Source organism: Schistocerca americana, chromosome 1, assembly GCF_021461395.2.
Source record: "Schistocerca americana isolate TAMUIC-IGC-003095 chromosome 1, iqSchAmer2.1, whole genome shotgun sequence".
Classification (NCBI taxonomy): domain Eukaryota; kingdom Metazoa; phylum Arthropoda; class Insecta; order Orthoptera; family Acrididae; genus Schistocerca; species Schistocerca americana.
In genome coordinates, this window is record NC_060119.1 from 548467186 (window position 1) to 548483840 (window position 16655).

At 42.2% G+C, this 16655-nt stretch overlaps 1 protein-coding gene across 1 annotated transcript in view; it reads left to right on the forward strand.

Annotated features, from left to right (window-relative positions):
* Positions 1-14650, forward strand: part of LOC124624717 (lazarillo protein) — a 60881-nt gene extending 46231 nt beyond the window's left edge. The window contains exons 3-5 of the mRNA XM_047149124.1: positions 422-653; positions 11169-11255; positions 12178-14650. Of these exons, the coding sequence (XP_047005080.1) occupies positions 422-653; positions 11169-11255; positions 12178-12380 (522 nt within the window). The 3' untranslated portion in view covers positions 12381-14650. The remainder of the gene's footprint in view (positions 1-421; positions 654-11168; positions 11256-12177) is intronic.
* The last annotated feature ends 2005 nt before the right edge of the window (positions 14651-16655 follow it).

The window sequence follows — 16655 nt, forward strand, 5'->3', positions numbered from 1 at the left end:
TGTGAACTGATAGTCTTACAGAAAATTGAACACGGCCGTTTTGTAGGAAATTTAGTGTAGTTAAATTTTGTACTGGGATAAGTTTTCGTTGGAGACCATAGTTCTCGAGTTATTCAAGAAAATCGCACTTAAAGATCGCTTTTGTAGGTTTTTTCTTGAGTAATTCGAAAACTACAGCATTTAGCGAAAACTTATCCCAGTACATAATTCAACTACATTACATTTCCTGCAAAAAGGTTCTTCTCATTTTTTCTGTAGGACTAATAGTTTGCAGATAGCGAGCGAGAGAATAGGAAAATCTTCTACGTTGTATTTGAAGACGTCGCAGCAGCATAACACCCAGCAGTAGGGGCAGCTGAATCAGCCTGTTCATGAATAAATATTGTGTGGTTAAAGATGGTGTTTGTGGTTGATTTCGTAGTACATGGGGAAGTGGTACGAGTACGCCAAGATGGGCAGCATGCCCTACGAGGAGGGTGGCGTTTGTGTAACGGCAGAGTACTCCATGTCGAGTAACAACATCACAGTCGTCAACTCCATGAAGGACAACACGACGCACGAGGTGAACACCACCACGGGCTGGGCAGAGTTCGCGAGCGAGCTGCACACCGACGGGAAGCTCAGCGTACACTTCCCGAACTCTCCCAGTGTTGGTGAGTTTACCCTTCCCTCCACACTGTAAACTGTCTCAAGCAAAATATGAAATTATTTTTTTAATGTTTGATACTTTAGTGTTAAAATACGCAATGCTCCCATAAATTCGGTATGGCTACTTGTACAGGTTTCGACGAGCTACTTCACCAAGCGATAGTCACTCCACGATCTGTGTAGTCGGCAAAACGATCGGGAGAGCGGTGTGTTGGCCACGATGACCCTGCGTACCGCATCCGCATGACGCCGCAGGGCAGAGAATGACACAACGACCGGTAGACATTTTGGGCCTTTACGGCTTGGCGAGAAGATCCTTATTTCTACATTTCAGGGCGGAAAACAAATCAATGCATAGTCCGAATGGGTCTCATCTGTCACTCCTGTGGCAGACAAATAACGCAATGGTGAAGGCATTCTGTTCGCATTCAGGAGAACCGCTGTTCCAATCATTGCCCCGCTATCCATATTTGGATCTTCCCTTGTGTCCCTAAGTCCATTAAGGCACAGGCGTTGGCCAGTTTCCCTCTCCATTCTTGAGCCGTTACAGCTATGTTCCATTCTTACCACTGAATCAACATAGGATTGTTTTGGATCGATCTCTACAACAGCAGTCGAAAAATGAGAATACAAACTGTGCCAAACTTCGTTGGTACGTCAGTCATAACGTAATATATTTAACTGAAATTAATATTTGCTGATTACTTACGTCCCACATTACCACTGCAGAGTTCTGAGTTTCAATCCCAGACTAGTACCAATTTCCTAAGGCAATCGATTTCACCTCTGGCATTGCTTCGTTTGAGGCCTAGTTCCATTGAGGTTTAAATTCCGCGTGAAACTAGACCTGACTAAATATGACTGTACGTCCTATTATCAGATAGGATCCACGCAGGCATAAACCAATTTCTATACGACTATGTATATTAAAGCACCATCATGGCCAAAGAAACTCAAGCTTACTTTGTGTGACACTGAGTTCTTGTAAGTTTCTCCGAAGGTAACCACGTCGAATTCCTAAAACAGCAGGATGTAACATGACTGAAATATGCGTTGTTAAAATATGTAATTTGTATTAAGTATAAAATTGTTTCTACAACGAATAAATGTCTTGAACAAATGACGGCGACAATTTGTCAATTTAGTACTTGGCTGCATTCTTGGGTATGTCGTTACAGGTATTCTGTCGTGAGTGGAAATAATTGTTAAATATCGAGTCTTAGTTAGCGACTCTATGACTACTGAAGCCCTTTTTTAAGATACAATTTTAACGAATCGGTTGACAGCAGAATTGCTTCGGCATTACATGACTCATGTCTGGCTGGTGGAGAACGAAGACATCTAAATGTGCACTTGATGAACTGTTACTTCAGCTTCACATCTTGTGGCCTGTCTAAGTCTTCCAGGAGTCTCCTAAATTCACTTGATCCCAGTGACATACCACTGTTAACGTATGACGACACTTTTTCCAGAAAACGCCATTTGCGGTACACACTCTTAGAAATAAAGCCACAAATTATTTTATGCTAGCAATCATTTAAGAGATGTAAACGCTTCCCAATATGCAGGTCACGTAACTACCCCCCTATTTCGATGATTGCCTCATTTGAGCAAAATATTTTTCCTGGAGAGCCGTTTTTTTATGTTTGGGAATAGAAATTACTAAGAGGCAGGCGGGGCGAACACGGGAGTGGTGCAAAAAATTTCCCGATGATCGTGCTGGTGCACTGTCGTGATGGAGCAGCACTTAAGTCTTTAATAAAGCGGACTGTGTTTTCTCAAGTTTCTTGCAAAAGTGGTGCAGTATGTCAAAGCAGTAGTCTATTGTCAAGTGATCGTTCTTTCTCCCCTTCTTTAAGACTTGAGTATGGACATGACGTTCTCTATTCGCAAGTCGCAGCAACTGAAATAAATTTCTCGAGCTTTCTACGGCTGTCACCGCTATCGTCCTCAAGAATTTAAACTTCTGTCGGGAAAAGCGAGTCGACCGCCTCATATTCCTGAGGCGGCTACGAATGTAGTGCGGGACAATACGTTGAGAATGTGGATTTCGCGGGAGGCGTGCCAGAGATAAATCCCTGCAGTCGCGCTATCCTCTGTGTCCTCGGTGGCTCAGATGGATAAAGCGTCTGCCATCTAAGCAGGAGATCCCGGGTTCGAGTCCCAGTCGGGGCACACATTTTCATCTGTCCCCCGTTGACGTATGTCAACGCCTGTTAACAGCTAAGGGTGTTCATTTCATTGTAATTTCAAATGTTAGGTGTTGAGCGTGCCGAGTGTCTGACGTCATAGCGTGGAGAAAACACGGGGCATCTGTCCGAACGCGCAGGGCAGTATCTGGCATGTCAGATATTCTGAACGTGCTTTTGAACGTCACCCAGTGAGATGGAAGAACGCCACCTACGTCACATGATGAAGTCCATATATAGCGTCTAGTCACCAGTAACTTGAGGATCTCTCAAAAACCCCTCGTTAATGAGGTGATTAATTGTGTTGTAGTAAAATTACGGGAAACGCCGCATTCGTGGTTAAAGAATTATTGTAAATTGCATATTACAAAAGTATGCCGTTTCAAGGCAACAGCTCATTGAGCATTCCACAAAGAGCATTGTTTTTGTTACAGTTTGTTATAATTCCTTAATAACACATTTACGGTTAAAGCGTTCAAGAGATGTTAAGATGCAAAATATGGTCGTTATACATTCATGGTCGGTGTAGCGCAGTGAGTAGAGAGGCAGAATTGTAGGGTAACAGGTGACATGTTACTGATTCGCGTCTCAGTGGCTCAAAATATTGTTGTACTGACCAATGCATTTTCAAATAGGTTGTGATTCCTTATTAGCTTGACAGAAGTATATAATTCGATGTTACGCAAATATAAGTGCTCTCTTTCTGAGGAGCGAGTTTGTTAGACTGGCTTTATGTACAAGACACCTTGCACTACTTGCAGTAAGATATTTTGCACTTCCTTGTTTGAAGTTTTGTATTTCACATATAAAGATTCTGCTACTGAATAGGAACAGTGATCAAGTAAGTATGACCTTAGGGTTTTGCTAAAAAGAGAGAAAGATGAAATAATTTTTATCTTACGCGGAGAACTATTTGCAATGGAACTTCCATAAGCTGATGTTCTTATTGACTGCACATGATACTGTTCCTTTCGCCTTATATCATGTTCATGAATAACGAAGTAGTTTTATATTTACGTATACTTCAGACTGAACAACATAACAGCATAGGTAAAGGTAGATTACTACTTACCGTAAAGAAGACACGTAAAATTGTAGGCAGCCTCAGTTAAGATACTTACACAAAGCTTTCGGACACACCCCTCATCAGCAAAAGAGAAACACCCGCTATTCATTCACTCAAGCAAACACAGCTCACACACACACATGATAATTCCAGCAGCTCAGGCCAGAATGCAACTGGAGTGGGATGACAGGAAAGGGGGGGGGGGGGAGCAAACTGTTGGGTGGAGGGTGTGGGAACAGTATATTACCATAGGATGAGGCCGGGATAATTAAGGGAGGGGAGAATTACTATAAGTAACAATAATTTATCTGTTCCTACATTGTTCATATTCCTACGTTGGAGTTTCTATTGTTTAATTTTGGCCAACAGCTTTTCTTCCATCCCATGACACTGTGATTTTTTCCTTTGGTACTCTTCTCTATAGTATTACTCTTCTCGTTATCCGATCTTTTTCTTCTTTCCTGTTTTTATGCACCGCCTTCCAAACCTCATGTACTTCCGAGCGACACTGTATCAACGATCGTCAGCGCACGACACAGGCTTCGTGACTGCACGGATTGTTGATACAGCTTCTGATGCCCCAAATCTTTCCTTCTGATAGTTATAATAATATTTACTCCTACTGACCCCATTTCATCCCTCATCTTATTTTCCGCACCTGCCAATGCCACAAGAAATTGTGATCCTCGACCTAACCCATACCTCCCTCCCCCTCTCTTCACTTATTGCAAGGTTTATACTCCCATATACCACCTGTTCCTTTTCGCCCGCGTTTCTGTACGTTTTAACGTATTTGTGCGTATTTTTACGTGGTTTCACGCAATTTCGCGCATTTGTCGTATTTTCACGTATTTTTCGTATTTGTGCGTATTTTTGCATGTCTGTGCGTATTTTTGCGTATCTATATGTGTTTCTGTGTGTCTTTACGTATTTCGTACGCGTCTTTTCTCTTATCCAGCTCCTCTCACAACCATTAACACCTATTTTGCCCATTTCCGTGTCATTCCCGGTTTTTTACTCCGTTCCTTCACAATGGACCCCTGCTCTATCTTTCTGCACCAGTTAAGAAAAGTATCCCATTCTCTGGCTAAAACCCAGCCCCACATTCTATTTCTCAAATGCTGCCTAAACCATGGAACACTCTCGCCCCCATGGCGTAACCATAAAAATTCCTTCCTCTGAATCCCGCCCTTCCTTTAAAAACGACCTTAAACTACTCAGATTCTGGCAGTCCCTGGCCCTCACAAACCTTGTACGGCAAAAACGCATCTCCACGGTACAGGCATCCCAGAACCACTTCCGCTCCCTCTGCAAGACACTATTACTGTGCAATTCCCACTCCATACACCACATCTGTGAAATTTAGTTTCTTTCTGTCCTGGATCTGGAGGAGCATTTCAGACACCACCGCCACAAGTTATCTAACCTGCTGGCATCCTACTGCCACCTCAGGACACCACTATCCAGCCCATATCCTTCCCACAATGTTCCCCCTTGTCCACTCCTCGTAACACCTAAACTGTGTCACCTTTTCAACTTGAAGTATCCCCCAAAACTCCCATCAAATCCAGAGCCGAAACGTTCCCACAACATTGTTGGTAATCTTTCTACCAAAACCCTCAGCTCCACAGAAGTTTTTCCTATCCAAAGGCCTCACCTTTAGCCCTTCACCCAAATTAAATCATGAGGTTCCGCCACTGTTGTTATAAAACACGGTGACTACCTGTAAGAAGATGTCCACTAGTTGTCTGGTTCCTCGACCTATAAACTCTACCAGAGTGATCTAATCCCAGAAGTTTCTGCTTAAAGCCTTAGGCCCTTCCCAGAACCTCTCCCCTGAATCACTCTCCCTCCTCACCCCTACGACACCCACACACCAACTCTCTATATGCTCCCCAAAATCCACAAACCCAACAATCCTGGAGCCCCCGTTATGGTTAGTTATTTTGCCCCCACTGAAAGAATTTTGGCCCTCATTGACACATCCAACCAATTGCCTGTAATCTAGCCTCCCACATCAAAGATAACGACTTCCTTCATCAACTACCCATCACCCCCACCCCTTTGCCTTCTAGATCCCTACATGTCATTGATAGTGCCACCTCCCTATATACCAGCACCCTTCATGCCCATGGTCTTACCGCTACTGAACATTATTACCTCTCCCATTGTCCGTCAGACCCCAAAACCTGCAGCCTCATTCCTCATACACCTTACTAACTTTATCCTAATCCATGAGTAATTCTTCTCTGATGGGAAGGTAGACAAACAAGTCAACTACAGAGCCATGGACACTGTCACAGCGCCCTTCTATGCCAATCTGTTCATTGGCTATATAGAGGAGATTCAATGATGGTATCTTCATGGTTTGGACTCAGGGCCAAGACACCATATCTTTGTTCCTTCACAATCTTAATGCCTTCTAACCATCCGCTTCACCTGGTCCTCTTCAACCCAGCATGCCACCATCATAGACATTGACCTCCTCCTCTGATGGCTCAATCTGCGCCTTCACAGACAGGCAATACCCCTCAGACCTAGTCTGCAAACAGGTCTCCTATACCATTTCCCCTCACATCCCCATCCTCCTGCCACACCCAAGGACTGGCCTCAGAAGATGCTCCGTTTGTTACCCAGTACCAGCTTGGACTGGAACAACTGAACCATATCCTTCGCCAGAGCTTTGATTACCAATCATCATGCCATGACACAAGGGATATTCTATACAAGATCCTTACACCCCTCCTAAATTTATGTTCCATCGCCCAGCCAACCTCCACAACATCCTAGTCCATCCCTAGGCCACTCACAACCCCAATCCCATGCCGCCAGGATAATATGCCTGTGGAAGACCAGGTGAAAGACCTGCCCAATCCACCCACCCAGCGCTTCCGTTACTGTCACAGCTTTATTCTATCCCATCAGGGGCCAGGTCACCTGTGAAAGCAGCCATGTCATTATGAGCGCTGCTGCAACCATTGTACAGCCTTTTATATTTGTATGACCACCAATCAGCTGCCCACCAGGATGAATGGGCACCACCAATCTGTGGGCAAGAGAAAAGTAGACCACCCACTGGCACAACATGCAACTGAGCGTGACATGCTTGATTTCAATGGCTACTTCACTACCCAAGCTATCTTGATCCTCTCCTCCACCACCAGCTTTTCTGAACTGCGCAGATTGAAGTTACGTTTACAACGAATTCTCTGATCCCGTAATTATACAGGCCTCAACCTTTGGTATTATATTATCTCCAAACCCTTCACCTAACAGTTTCCAACCCTTCTGTCTATCATGTCCTCCATATTCTCATCTCCCAGCCTCTTTGTTTGCCGCCGTCTGCCAACGCACCCGCCCGTTTTTCCCTGTTCCTCTTTCTTTCACTCCTTTTTTCCCCAACCTACCTGCCCCACCATCTCTTGATACTGCGCCTATTTGCATTCTAGTCCCTGAACCCTTTGCCAGACAGTGTTCATCTCTCTCCCCATCCATATCCTACTATTCATTCCCTTTTCCCGCCCCCTCCATATTTCTATTGCCATCCCACATGGTAGAAGCATTGTAGACTGAGCTGTTGGAGTTGGTGTCATGTGTGTATGAAGTGTGTTTGTATGAATGATGTTGGTTTCCTTTTTGCTGATGAAGGCCCTGGCTGAAAGATTTGTGTAATTGTGTTTTAATCGCGCCTCTCTGCAACTTAACAAGTCTTCTTTATCGCACATAGCTGTCCATCTTTTCCTAAATTGTTGAAATTCCTACATGGAGTTTACATTGTTCAACATAATACATGGAAAATGGGGGAAATGTGCGTTTTAATAAAGGAATTTTATGCCCGTCCATTTCATAGTGTGATTTACGAGCCAGATGGCTGATAAATGCCACTGGAGCGTGCTGCGATCGGCTATACCACGTTGGTACGCGCGTACCTTACGCAAAGTCGTATCGTTTCTGGGTCTTCAGCAGCACGTTGAACTCGCCACGCTCAACGTTAATGTTCAAAAGCATGGTTCGTATGCCGATGGATTTAGGCTCATCTCTCGAACGTTCTGGACGCTGCTGCTTGCCTAAGAGATATCTTTGCTAATTCTTGAGGACGACTGCCGTGGAGACTGTCGAAAGCTCGAATGTTTTATCTCGCTAGGCGTGGCATAAGAAAAGGACACTTTATTTAATAATGCCCTTTAGTATGATATCCGTACTATTCCTGGCTGATTGGAACATTTTTATTTCCTTGGAGCAGGTTCACCAGAAGCAACCTTTAGCTTTGATTGTAACTTGGTTTCGGGATATAATGTCCAGTGACGGTGACTACTCACTGCAAAGTGTCCTTTGTATCTCACTTAAATGTCTCCAAGCACGTATTTGGACTTGAAAGCCACACTCAATTATTCATTTGTACTCACGTCATCTGTAGAGCCGAAAATTTTTTCATTGCCAACCCATTGTGTAAAATACTGTCGTTCCCGTCGATACACATGTCTGCTTCTATTTGCACTTATGTTAAACGATCAGTGACACTCATGTCGTGGACTTGATGATTCCATCGGTAACCAGATATGCCGATCATCATCAGAAAAGGACTGGCGACCACCTTTAACATCGTTGAAGCAATATCTGTCATAGATGGCGAAGGTCCACCGTGTACAGCACCCAATTTAGATTTTAGCTCGTCATAAGTTTCCATCCAAAAGCGAATGGTTTCACTTACTCAGTGAAACAGACTGCAGATTAAGATTCTTTGGAAACTATATAACAAAATTTGAAATGGCCGTTTAAATTCAAAGTGTCTTATTAAATTGTGCCTTTTTTGTGTTAGTAAAAAATGGAGACACACACTATTAACCTCCACTTGGCTTAATAGCGACATCTGTCACCAAACAGGGGTATGTGCTGAACCAACCTCGTGCATATGGGGTGAACATTAAGGGGGACAAACCTCATGAGAATTCCTGACGGGAAAATGAATATGAATGTTGAGGCTCTATTACAATATACACTACTGGCCATTAGAATTGCTACACCACGAAGATGACGTGGTACAGACGCGAAATTTATCCTACAGGAAGAAGATGCTGTGATATGCAAATGATTAGCTTTTCAGAGCATTCATACAAGGTTGGCTTCGGTGGCGACACCTACAACGTGCTGACATGAGGAAAGTTTCCAACTGATTTCTCATACACAGACAGCAGTTGACCGGCGTTGCCTGGTGAAACGTTGTGATGCCTCGTGTAAGGAGGAGAAATGCGTTCCATCACGTTTCCGACTTTGATAAAGGTCGGATTGTAGACTGCCGCGATTGCGGTTTATCGTATCGCGATATTGCTGCTCGCGTTGGTCGAGATCCAATGACTGTTAGCAGAATATGTAATCGGTGGGTTCAGGAGGGTAATACGGAACGCCGTGCTGGATCCCAACGGCCTTGTATCACTGGCAGTCGAGATGGCAGGCATCTTATCCGCATGGCTGTAACGGATTGTGCATCCTCGTCTCGATCTCTGAGTCAACAGATGGGGACGTTTGCAAGACAACAACCATCTGTACGAACAGTTCGACGACGTTTGCAGCAGCATGGACTATCAGCTCGTAGACCATGGCTGCAGTTACCCTTGACGCTGCATCAGAGACAGGAGCGCCTGCGACGGTGTACTCAACGACGAACCTGGTTGCACGAATGGCAAAACCTCATTTTCTCGGATGAATCCAGGTTCTGTTTACAGCATCATGATGGTCGCACCCGTGTTTGGCGACATCGCGGTGAACGCATGTTGGAAGCGTGTATTCGTTATCGCCATACTGGCGTATCACCCGGCGCGATGGTATGGGGTGCCACTTGTTACACGTCTCGGTCACCTCTTGTTCGCATTGACGGCACTTTGAACAGTGAATGTTACATTTCAGATCTGTTACGATCCGTGGCTCTACCCTTCATTCGACCCCTGCGAAACCCTACATTTCAGCAGGATAATGCACGACAGCATGTTGCAGGTCCTGTACGGGCCTTTCTGGATACAGAAAATGTTCGACTGCTGCCCTGGCCAGCACATTCTCCAGATCTCTCACCAATTGAAAACGTCTGGTCAGTGGTGGCCGAGCAACTGGGTCGTCACAATACGCCAGTCACTACTCTTGATGAACTGTGGTATCGTGTTGAAGCTGCATGGGTAGCTAGCTGTACATATACATGTACAGCGATGCCCAGGCGTATCAAGGCCGTTATTACGGCCAGAGGTGGTTGTTCTGTGTACTGATTCCTCAGGATCTATGCACCTAAAATGCATGAAAATGTAATCACATGTCAGTTCTAGTATAATATATTTGTCCAATGAATACCCGTTTATCATCTACATTTCTTCTTGGTGTAGCAATTTTAATGACCAGTGGTGTATATGTGTATATACTGTGTATCCAGTACTCTTCAGACGACGCTACCTGTGGTAGAGCTGGTATCATACACCAGCTCAGTACTCTGTTCGTTACAGTAATTCTGGAGGATGGTTCAATCGTGACATCAGGAATTATTTAATTTCAGTGTTCAGGTAGGAATTTTGGCTTCCCTACACTTCGATCGTTTGCTTTGTTTGCCATAACGCCATAAAGGAAATAAGTATAAGGTCACCTCGATCATCAGACTTAAAGCTCCCCAGTTTTTACTGTGAGGGCATCTGAAAAGCGTAGTGTAAGCTGAACCAGTTGCAGGCCCTTGAACTGTGGTATAGCTTGTGACACTATTCGGTTACAGCCTGGAACATTCGAAAGCGGCAATCCATTATGTGGCATGTGAAAGCTTGCACTGCCTGCCATGGAGATCACTTTCAAGATCTTTTCTAACAGTAAAGAAATTCCTGCTATTTTATTTACTGGTATTGTTAACTGCTTTATTGAGACTCGACATCCGTTTCTGGAGAGACGCCGATATCAACTTTTTGTTCCTTTTTCTGTGCGGAACAATCTTCTTCGCTTTACTTTTATTCATTCCCGTATATGCAAAGGCATAGCTGCTTATTTCCGTGATTATCAATAGGCTTGTTTTTTTTATTGTAATTGCCATAATTTTGAGTGGACTCGAAACTCTAATCTTCCTTCTTTCAAGCTAGAAAGTAAGACCACCAGTGGAGTTTTTAGGCAAATACTACCAAGCAATAAGGACAAATACTGGTGGGATATCTGTCTATCTGAGTAGTGACATTATGTATGGCAAGGTGGTATACTATTCATGAAGTTGTCACTGTTGACTACAGGAGGTAATGGTAATGTTGCAGGTAACTACTGGATTCTGAGTACAGACTACGACAACTACTCCATTGTGTGGTCCTGCGTTAAGCGCCCGGACAGTGCAGCTTCTACAGGTCAGTCAGTTAGCTTTATTGTTGTTCAGCACAGTCATGTTTCTTTCTCCATGAATCTCCTGATATAGTTCGTTTATTAAATGAAGTCATTTTTCCAGTATTAGTCATCCTCGTTTACAACTGCACATACACAAACCACCATTCTTGTTAAGACACACACACACACACACACACACACACTTTAACTGAATTAATGCCATTCTCGAGTGGATTGTCATTGTTAAAAATCACATTTTCTGTTTACATTGTGTGGTCTTCTGATACTGTGCACTACTGTGACTTACCACTTCATGTGAGTAATGCTGGGAGTGGAGTAACAGGCACAACTTCTGAGACACTCTCAACAGTTCTTTCACAAAGTGTAAAACTACATTACATATATTGCACATTCAATTATGCAATGTAAACAGTCTGATGGGTTATTCAAGAAGCTTTAATAATCATCTCGAAAAAATTTTATTTTTATGGATGCAGGTATATGCGTGCAGTTTTGGTACATGTTGAAATCACTGAACCATAGTATCGTGTCATTCTGCTACAACTGTCCTAAACAAAATGGCACAGCCCATCTCCATTTAATAATTTATTTTGCCTCCTTAAGTGGTGTGCTATGGTACTGTGGCCAGGGGATTTCACTTGGTACCAGGATGCAAACAGAACAAAGAACTGTATTATGTACCATCATCTCGAAATATTTAAACTGAAGTTATGAATTTATAAGTTATCTTGCATTACTTATATACTGTAGCAGCTCACATACAACACACATTATGTTTGAGATTTGCTAGCACAAGAAAGTTGGAGTAATTTCTTCAAAAGAGTTCTATGTGTAAATGACAGCCTCATATGTTTGTGCTAAAAACAAAAACAAGACTTTTTTGTTCTGTTACTCGTGAATCAAACCCCTTCTTTCTCTGTGCAGAAATCTCATGGATCCTATTACGATCACGGAACTCTTCGAACATGACGCTGGAGAGAGTGGAGGATGAGCTGAAGAATCTGCAGCTAGACTTGAACAAGTACACGAAAACGGAACAAAGTGCAAAGTATTGCGCTGGCGCAGAGCACGTGGTGGGGGCAATGCTCAGCGTTGCGATTGCGTCGCTGTTCGCGCTCCTGCACTAGAGCCAGTATGGTCAGCGAGTCATGACTCAGGTCAGCGATGCTGGCTCATCGCTCCTGGACAAATACTGCACACGTCAAAGATAAACTACTGTGCAGCACAGAGTTACAATCTCCACTCTTCATGGTCTAAGGCTGCGACACATTCTGCATTCCAAAGCTCATATTGTTTTCCAGGTGAACATCACTGCACTCTTGTGAGATTTTCGATCCACATTACCTGGGATACAACAGCAGGGACCATAAAGTGTATCAGACCATCAAACTTGTGATTTGAAGGAGTGGTCCGTGGGTTTTCTCACTTTATTGTCCACATTGTTTCAGAAATGAACATACACTGATAACATTTTCATTAAATAAAACACACAGTTACTTCACTGTAATGTAGCACCATTCAACACAAATATTTGATGACTTTTTTCTTGTTTTTGCTACAGAATGTGTCAAACTGATGTTTCCTCTTCTTAATGATAAAGCTTTGTGAAAGGTTCCAGTTTATTGTCTACTTACAGAAAATGTTTAGAAACAGGTTATGAGTTATGTAATCAACAAGGTGACATTGACCTGAAAATGTTCATGCATACTGTTGTCAATAAGTGTAATATCTAGTCCTTAGTATTGTATATTGCTCTTGCTTTCCTTCTCAAGATGCCCTACTATTTCCAATGAAATATGTTTCTCGTTTTCTTTTTACAATGTTTGGCTGTGGGTGAATATTTGTTCTGGCAGATTTGTAATTCAAATTAATTTTCTGGGGCAGGTATCGAATCTAGTACTCGTCAACATCTTATCAAATGTGACATCACAGACGTTAATAACTGAATAGCACAGCTCCTTACTTAAATAACAGGTGGCAGTCTGCCCTACTGTGGAGAACTCTTGATGTACTGAACAATCAGGCTTTCATAGATGGTATGATTCACTTGGCAAATTTTCTAACTTTAAACCTTATAAATGTTATCTGCAGTGTAAATAATATACTCCTTTTCTGAAAAATTTCTTTAATTTAAGGGTTACATTCTACATAATCTTGTACTGTGCAAGAAGCTTATGAGGGTAATTTTTCATTTGGGAAGAATCGTCCAAATACGAACCTCAAGGGTGATGGTGCTTTGTAGGCACATTTAGTATTTCTCGTTTCCAAATTGATTCAACGACATTGCTCATGCTTCATAATCTCAAATATACTTACTGTTAACTTGAGTGCTTTCTGGAGGCCTTTCTTAGTCTCTTGAATTTCGCGACCTTTAGAGGATTTGGAAATTATGATCAAAACTTACATGCTATAGTATTACTGATTTTCTACCGTCCTGTTTTGCTGTAATATGCTTCTAAAAGAATTGTGTGGTTAACAGTTTACATCACAAAACCAAAGAAAGTAAATGGGATCATGTAAATGTATAATGGAAATTCAGGCACATTGAGTGATTACACAGCTATTTGACTGCTATCATTTTCATGATGTGAGTCTAGAGTTATCTGGCTACACTCAAACTAGATATAATATCTTTAGAGAAGGGACCAAAAAGAAGGCACGTTAATCCATAATGTGGCTTTCATTTTAATGTAAAGCTATCAACCCCACAATAGAACCAGAGCTTCAAAAGAGGATATGACTAAATTGTTAGAAGAGAACTGTGGCAGTCAAGAACCTGTGCAATCGCAGGAGAAAAATCGTTCTTTGATTCTTCTAATTTCTAGTATCCCATCGACTATTACTTTCCGGGAAAAACTAAAAATAGTAGCTTTTTATTCGGGGTACTTAAAAGAAATGATCATCTGGATGGCGATAGTTCTGTGAATTACATTCTCTTGCATCTATGGTTGCAGCCACGTATAAATTGTCATGGAAATAATTGAAATTGACTGAAAGACTTAAAACCATTTTCTGTTCTATCTTTTTTAAATGCACAAATTACAATGTTTAAACAGTTAAATATTTCAACACTATATTAATAATTATTTATTATGTGTAGGATTGTAAGGTTATCTTCAACAAACAGCTGCAGATGCTACATTTTTTTTTTGTTAAAAATGTGAATATTTCTTTATCTTCAAGGTTCTTGTCGATTCCTTGTGTTTATAGTTGTGCAGTAGCAAGTGTTCTTCAGCTAATGTAGGTGTAATCGAATTTGTCTATATAGATTCTATTATTTTATTCAGTCGTTTCAGTCCACATGTGATTACAGTGTATTTTGCACAAAGAGGAGAAACATATTGCGTTAATTTATCTTTCGTGTACAGAAATATAATAAAGTTTAATGTGTAGTTCACTAAAATTTCTTCTACAAAAAAATTATTGCTTTTTCATATGGTACATCCAGAACCCGTACATGCATCATCTTTCATTTGCATGAAGGTACAAAAAATCTCGAAATCTTGAGAGAGAGAGAGAATTAAGAAGATTTTAAAAACTTAAGAACAATTCATTATAACTGTTATTTACAGGTTTACATACAAGTTCTACACAAATGTATGTAATTCATCAAACTATTATTAAAGTTAAGTAATCAGCAATCCAAAGTCTTGTTTGTCACGGTATCACAATGTGCTCAGCTTCTTGAAATAAAACTGTTCGGCATTGTCACCTAGGAATAGAAAGATAAAGTGCATGTCTCGAGATGCTTGGTACATTTCTAGTAAATAATGAATCAAAAGATCAAGAAATATAAGCACGCTTCTATCGTCAGTTTTCCGCGGCCCTCTGACAGTCAAAGGGTAATAATAGATTCAGATGTCGTACTGTATGGACCAGTAGGCTGAGTCATAAACAGAGGTGTGGTTTCCAGTCACAGCGGAAAACATACATGTGATACTGTAGCTTCACAAGTTCAAACACACGAGGAATATTGGTTCACTTCATTTGGTCTGTGTCATTCGTCTGGGGTGAGTAGGTAAGAGATGTTTAAATTCAGTACTTGTAGTGCGTACTGAAGAAAATGGAGAGGAAATGTGCCTCGCGGAGTGGCCCGCGCGGTTTGAGGCGCCATGTCACGGTTTAACCGCGATATTTAATGTTATTTGTAATCCGTCTTGATTGCAAAATGTTTATTCACATGACCGGTTTCGGTTCCTCTAGAACCATCCTCAGATCTGCAATTTCGGTTACAGGAGTAACCCGTCCACACAGAGCAACTTTCACATACAGCGACGCAGCACGTGTGAATAAACATTTTGCAATCAAGACGGATTATAAGTAACATTGTATAACCAGTTATTGCGGTATCTCATCAGACATTATGTCTGTTTTTGCAAATGTGCGATATTTCTTGATGGCACGGTGAGCACCGAACAGTACATGAAGGTTTTGGAAGATGATTTCATCCCCATTATCCAAAGTTAACCCGATTTCTACAACGTGTGGTTCATGCAAGACGTATCTCGACCCAATAGAATCAGGAGAATGTTTGATGTCCTGGAGGAGCTCTTTGGGGATCGCATTCTGGCTCTGGGATACCCAGATACTGGCATGGGCCTCTATTGGCCATCGTATTCTCCGGTTCTGAACACATGCAACTCCTTTTTAATGGGGATATATTAAAGAAAAGATGTACAGGAATAACCCCAAAACCACTGCTGAGCTGAAAACAGCCATTCAGGAAGTCATCGACAGCATCGATGTCCCGAGACTTCATCGGGTCATACAGAATCTCGCTATTCGTCAGTGCCATATCATCGCCAGTGATGGCAGGCATATCGAACGTGTCATAACCTAAATCCGAATATCTGTAGTGACATTTACATGTTGAATAAAGTAATTAATTTACTTTTTTCATATAGTTGAATAAATGTCACCCTGTGTCAGCATGACAGGGCACCCTGCCATAAAGCAGCGTCTGTGAGGTAATGGTTTGTGGACAGTAACGTTCCTGTAATGGGCTGGTCTGCCCGCTGTCCAGATCTTAGCCCGGTGGAATCTTTTGAGTACTGAGTCGGAATGTCGTCTTGGCTCCATACACCAACGTCCAGCCTGTCTTCTCTGTATTCGGCAATGAACTGCCATTCATCAACAAACATTCAGACACTTGAAGGGAAGCGTTCCCAGCAGAGTACAAGCATTCATGAAGCCTCCGTAACTCCACTAATAGGTCTCTGGATACCTTTGATCAGATAGTCATTACATTGTCAAATCATTTGGAATGCTCAGACGGTAAAATTTTGGTATGGAGGCAAAGTGAGCTTCCACATACGACTCTTTCCTCGCGTAGGTCAACACAGAAAACACTTTGATCCTTCGCATATACGCAGTGAACGGAAATAACACACACCAAAGAAGTA